At 41.5% G+C, this 6,654-nt stretch overlaps 1 protein-coding gene across 1 annotated transcript; it reads left to right on the forward strand.

The window, feature by feature from the left end:
• The first annotated feature begins 1,822 nt into the window (after positions 1–1,822).
• LOC117879111 (paraneoplastic antigen Ma1 homolog) lies at positions 1,823–2,707 on the forward strand. Its single transcript, XM_034774065.1, has one exon. The coding sequence runs from the start codon at positions 1,823–1,825 to the stop codon at positions 2,705–2,707; it is 885 nt and encodes a 294-aa protein (XP_034629956.1).
• Positions 2,708–6,654: the final 3,947 nt, after the last annotated feature.

Here is a 6,654-nt window from a genome sequence, read left to right on the forward strand (position 1 = left end):
TGTGATATAGGAGTGTCCAAAAATGGATAGTAACGATATTTTATTATATTCTGTAGGATTTTTCCTTTAGGGCAGCTCCTAGAACCCTTTTGTAGCACAAACTGACTCCTAACAGGTCAGGCATCCCCAAAGGTATTTATCAGAGTGAAACATATGCTAGACACCACAAAACTAGTTATACCTGTGTAAGATTGTGTGAGAATAACATTCTGTTGGAGTAAAAGTTGAGAAACTGAATCACATCTATCCAATTTAGGCTTAAATTAATTTTTGCATTTATACAATTTCAGGACAGAATTATTGTCACTTATAGTGTCTGGATATACATTTATGCCAGACAAACAGACAAGATCGACTTGGTAAATGGACCCAAGTTACCACATCCCAGGAAGTCCTTCCATCTTCCATGACGGTCATTGCCTCCCCTGATCTCCTGCTCTCATCCTTCGTTCCCATCCTTCAGTTTGTAGTCTGGTATTTCTCCAGTTTGGGCTCATTTTCACTGAGGTATTTTATACATTTCTATATTACAGAATAAGTAATCTTTATCCAATTGGCTTTTGGTTTTAGGTAACCCATACCCTATGCATGCACAAGCTCCAATTACCCAACTTTTGCATTTTTCCTGCTGGCTTTGTAGTTTCTGGATCCTGTCACTTTGTCATCCTGCCCCTGGGTCATCCCAGAAAAAGTGTTTCTTATTGTTACACCCCAAGACTTCACCAAAACACATTACCTTTGTTCTGACAGCAATAAGGTCATTTTAAGCAGATCAGCAATGTATGTAAAAGAAGAATTGGTAAAGCCACACTTACACCAGCAAGGCCTTGGCCTAACGATGACTTCATCTGCACTCATTCACTATCCATGTGTAACCCCTTCGGGGTTTAGAGAGCAAGGCCCCTTTAAATCTTTTTCCTAAGGGGGGAGGGGGAGTAGTGAGAGAAAAGAGGGAAACTCCAGGGTGTGGCTCTGGAGCTCCAGGGAGAGGGAAGTGAAGCAGTAGAGAACCTGCCTGAGGCCTGAGATGGACAGGGTCAATCGGGGACACCCCAGGACAGGAGCCAGGAGGAGCACTGTGCCAGGGAGGAATCGCCTGAGAAGGGCAGGCCAGAGCTGGACCCAGTATCGCTGCTGCCCAGAGCTGCATGGGGCTGTGAGCACTGGGGTTGGTGACTGCATTGGGAACAAGGAGGGAGGTTGCTAGATAGTTAAGTGGGGAGGTGGTCGCTCTGTGTGGCTTTGCAGAGAGCGACAGAAGAGGGCACCAGAGGGGTTTGTTGGGGAAAGTTTACTGGCACCAAAGACAACCAGGAGCACCCAAGACTCACCACTGGACTGGAGCTTTGTTCAGGATTTCTGAACTGTGTGTGCAGACACATTGCTCAGTGTCTGCCCTTCCAGACTGTGCTACCACTGGGCCTGTGGGGCCTTGGCTTTAATGCAACCCTATTTTACCGCTCCCCCTATATTTCTCCTTGTTGTTTTTCTCCTCTCATCCCTCTGTAAATAAATATTTCCCTTTCATATATCCATTGTACTTTTCCTTTGGGTGGGTGTGTTCACTCTGGGGGGTTTGGAACAGGTGCCCTTGGGGTGGAAGGGATTTTTCCTGCTGCATTCCTGCACGCTCCTTCTCTTGGCCAGAGCTGCCTGTAGAGTAGACTCCATCTTGGCTACAAGGGCACTAAAATTATACTAGGTGGACCGTACGGGGACTTTGCAGTACATACATGCACACACCTACATTGTGCACCCTAGGCTCTCCTTCACAGAGCAAATAAACTCCTGAGTGACTTTCATCTCAGTTTAAAAACAAAAAATGGAGAGGGGATTACTAGAAGACCTGTGCCGAGGGGCACGAATCCCAGTAGCCAAAGCTGTGCTGGTGGCGGGGTTCCCAGAAGAGATGGAACCAAATAAAATTGAGGAGAGCCTAGATGCAGCTGAAATACTGGGGAGAGTGAAGGTCCACACCCGTATTTACAACCGTAAAGTGAAGGGCATGGTAGCACTATGTACTCACTCCAAGGAAGCAGATCTTGATAAAGTGCCTAAAGAGGTGGAAGTAGGAGGTATCCCCTGGACAATTCTGGGGGCAGAGCTGTCCCCTACTAGTGTGCCCATGTCACTTGAGGTGGATTCTTTAGCACAGAAATTGCAAGCTCTGATGGTGGATGAGAAGCGGACAAGAGAGGAATTAATTTTGGCATTAGGAGGGGCTCCAACACCCGCAGCACCCAGCCTGGTGGGATGGGCCAAAGAGCTGGGAAATGCTCTCAAAGATGCATTGAAACTGGCATATGAAAGTGCTCCATACAAGTGGTTACATTCTTTCTCGGGGGTGTCACCCGTACCCTCAGGGGAGGATGATTACAAGACTTGGAGGGATTTTACAGTGCCACTTGTCCAAGAGTGGGAATGCTCTGATGCTAAGAAGTGGAAACGTGTGCTTGAGAGTCTGGGGGGACCTGCCCTGCAAATTGTCCGAGCCCTGAAAGACTCCCAACCGGCTGCCACAGTCCAAGACTATTTAACCACTCTAGAGAGTGTCTACGGTGCTACTGATAGCAGTGAAGACCTGTATTATTGTTTCCACCATACCTATCAGGAGCCCCACGAACGATTGTCGGATTTCATCAGGAGACTAGAGGATTTGCTACAGCAGGTAGTGCGGAAAGAGGGCATCCCCACCAAGCGTGATTAAATCTGCTAGGTTGGACCAGATCCTTCGGGGCACCCGACAAGATGGGTTGATGTTGTGGCGACTGCAGCTGAGGGAGTGGGCCCCAAACCCACCCCCATTCCACAAGCTCATTCAAGAGATACATGAAGAGGAGGAGAGATTGTTGTAAGTGGACACAGTGGTGCAGACGAAGAAGGCAGGGAGTCATACCACCACAGTTCTTGGAGAGATGGAAGAGGTCCCGTCTGTGACAGTGGCCATGATGAAGGCTCAGGGACATACTGTGCCATCCTCAAGAGGGGAGAGTAACAGGAGGAGTGATACCCGGCGAGAAGGTTTCTGTTACAACTGTGGGAGAGATGGTCACTATGCCTTGGATTGCCAAAACAAGACAGATCATGTAAATCTCAGAGATTGCAGCAAACCATTAGGGAGCTTCAGGGAAACACCAACAGGGCTTGGGGAAGGAGAAACCCAAGACCCTGAAATTCCAAGGCTCCCCAGAAAAAAACACAACAGGGGTTACACATAATTACAAATAGTTACAAATATACTATCAAAAGTTTTAATCTTACCATTAACAATCCTCTATTTTGTATGTCAGTGTTATAAGTCGGTATGTGTTGAGGAAAGTTTGGAGAGCATGCTATGATTCTTTGTCAACATTTCTTATCTTCTTTAAATATGTTTTTTTTTTCATTCCAAGTCCAGTTTTGTTTGTGAATAGGGCTGTCGATTAATCGCAGTTCACCCACATGATTAACTCAAAAAAATTAATTGTGATTTAAAAAATTTATAGCAATTAATCACAGTTTTAATCGCACTGTTTAATAAATTTCAATTGGTATTGTACTGTTTAATATTTTGGATGTTTTTCTCCATTTTCATATATATTGAATTCTGTGTTGTATTTTGAAATCAAAGTGTATATTATTTTTAATTACAAATATTTGCACCGTAATAATGATAAACAAAAGAAATAGTATTTTTTTCAATTCACCTCATCCAAGTACTGTAGTGCAATCTCTTTGTCGTGAAAGCGCAACTTATAAATGTAGATTTATTTTTTTTACATAACTGCACTCAAAAACAAAACAATATAAAACTTCAGTGCCTACAAGTCCACTCATTCCTACTTCTTGTTCAGCCAATCACTAAGACAAATAGGTTTGTTTACATTTACAGGAGATAATGCTGCCCTCTTCTTATTTACAATGTCACTAGAAAGTGAGAACAGGCATTTGCATGGCACTTTTGTAGCCAGCATTGCAAGGTATTCACCTGCCAGATATGTTAAATATTTGTATGCCCCTGCACGCTTCGGCCACCATTCCAGAGGACATGCTTCCATGCTGATGATGCTCATTAAAAAAATAATGCATTAATTACATTTGTGATTGAACTCCTTGGGGGAGAATTGTATGTCCCCTGCTCTGGTTTACCCGCTTTCTGCCATATAGTTCATGTTATAGCAGTCTTGGATGATGTCCTACCACATATTGTTCATTTTAAGAACACTTTTACTGCAGATTTCACAAAACACAAAGAAGGTACCAATGTGATATTTCTAAAGATAGCTACAGCACTCGACCCAAGGTTTAAGAATCTGAAGTGCCGTCCAAAATCTGAGAGGAACAAGGTGTGGAGCATACTTTCAGAAGTCTTAAAAGAGCAACTCTCTGATGTGGAAACTACAGAACCTGAACCACCAAAAAAGAAAATCAACCTTCTGCTGGTGGCATCTGACTCAGATAATGAAAATGAACATGAGTAGGTCCACACTGCTTTCAATTGTTATCGAGCAGAACCCGTTATCAGCATGGAAGCATGTCCCCTGGAATGATGGTTGAAGCATGAAGGGATATATGAATCTTTAGCACATCTTGTAATGCCAGCTACAACAGTGCCATGCAAATGCCTGTTCTCACTTTCAGGTGACATTGTAAACAAGAAGTGGGCAGCATTATCTCCTGCAAATGTAAACAAACCTATTTGTCTTAGCAATTCATTGAACAAGAAGTAGGACTGAGTGGACTTGCAGGCTCTAAAATTTTACATAGTTTTATTTAAGTCCAACTGTCATGATAAAGAGATTGCACTAAAGTACTTGTATTAGGTGAATTGAAAAATACTATTTCTTTGTTTGTTTACAGTGCAAATACTTGTAATCAACAATAAATATAAATTGAGCACTGTACACTTTGTATTCTGTGCTCTAATTGAAATCAATATATTTGAAAATGTAGAAAACATCCAAAAATATTTAAATAAATTGTATTCTATTATTTTTTAAATGCTTTACAGCCCTATTTGTGAATCATTACAAAGAAACTTCATTAGAAATTTTCCTGTGAATGCATTTTTGAGGGGTGTCTCCATTTTAGGGCTTTGATATTTAATTGTTTTAATGGTACCCTAACACATTACTAAAACCCTTTACCCTGAATAATTCATTTTATTTTTTGGATTATGTTCCATTAGGACTTTGGGACTGACATTAGGAATTCAAAAGGCATCTGGATTCCAGGCAGAATCTAGCTGTGGGCAAAGACTTATTCCAATAAGTTTTATACATGTTTTAGGTATCCTGGATCTGCAAGGACTACATAGTCTACCAGATTTGGGCTTCATGTCATTTTTTTTTTTTTTACAGTATAAATTGTTCTAGTTTTCATGTTTCAGTTTGATTTGTAGGTATATCTGGATATGGGTGCAACTCTCTTCTTGAGTATTTGGGAAAGAGCCAAATTTAAAAGTGTGTTTGAATGAACAGAATATCTTCTGTACCAAAGGTGAGCAATAAAAAAGATTGGCAATGAACTTTCTTTCCTCCTAACAAATGAGGAAAGCTTCTTTTGGCGTGATGTATCGATTTTCAAAAATACACTCCTTGGCTGTGTGCAAAAAACATTCAGTTACACATGCGGAACATGTAACTATGTACAATAGCCCTTTTATTCATGCCCTTACATATTTTGCATGCATCGTTATTTGTTTGCACTCACTGGCGCACATTATGTCACAATATAGGTGCCTGTGTTTGAAAAATTGGCCATGTATGTTCTCATATTTGAGTACTGATCTTCTGACCATTCTTCTGAATGATACTCAGGAAGAAAAGGTAATGGATTTTAAGTTCCCAAGGCTTCTCTCCCTCAGTCATCATTTAAGAATACTGTTTTCAGGCTTGCAAATTAAGTTCAAGTCCAAATAAATATAGCAAATGATGCCACCGAATTGGGGAAAACGCCTGTGGAATTGCAGATATATTAGGTAACATATTCACATGGAGGTGACTGTATCATGATCTGCCTTTGGGTGCACGTAGTGTGTCTTTGTCTCTGTGTCTGAGTAGCCAGAGGCTGGATTAGTGTATGTAGTTTGGGGGGTAGGAGGGAGGAAGAATTGCATCCGAAGAAGTGAGGTTTTTACTCACGAAAGCTCATGCCCAAATAAATCTGTTAGTCTTTAAGGTGCCACCAGACTCCTTGTTGTTTTTGTAGATACAGACTAACACGGCTACCCCCTGATACAGGAAAGACCAAGAATCTATGAACCTGCTTTCCTCCACCAAAAGTGGCCATGGGACACTAAAATAGACTAAGAGGTATAATAATGAGCAAGCTTCAATGTCTGCATGTTTGGTTCACATAATCATCCAAAAGTCTGGATGCATATCAAAACTTCTAAGCTATGGAGAATGGTGTTAGATGTCCTGTACCCTCTACTTTCAGCCTGAATGCAGGTACTACATAAAAAATGTGTTCAGAGGAAAATATAAATTAAATATTTGCTTTGAACCTCCAAAATGTTCCTGGCTAGCTTACTAAAAAGCAGATACATGTAGTCAGGATCTTCATTAATTTTTCTTTTTGCAGACTTGTAATCACATTTTGACTAAGGTATACATTCCCTGTCCATCCAAATGGGAATGTTTCCAGAGTGACTGTTTTGATGCTCTTAATGAT

The sequence above is a fragment of the Trachemys scripta genome, chromosome 6 (genome assembly GCF_013100865.1).
Source record: "Trachemys scripta elegans isolate TJP31775 chromosome 6, CAS_Tse_1.0, whole genome shotgun sequence".
NCBI classification, from domain to species: Eukaryota; Metazoa; Chordata; order Testudines; family Emydidae; genus Trachemys; species Trachemys scripta.

What these genes read in the sequence shown, in the direction of transcription:
- LOC117879111 (XM_034774065.1), top strand. Translation starts at nt 1,823, where the DNA reads ATGGAGAGGGGATTACTAGAAGACCTGTGCCGAGGGGCACGAATCCCA.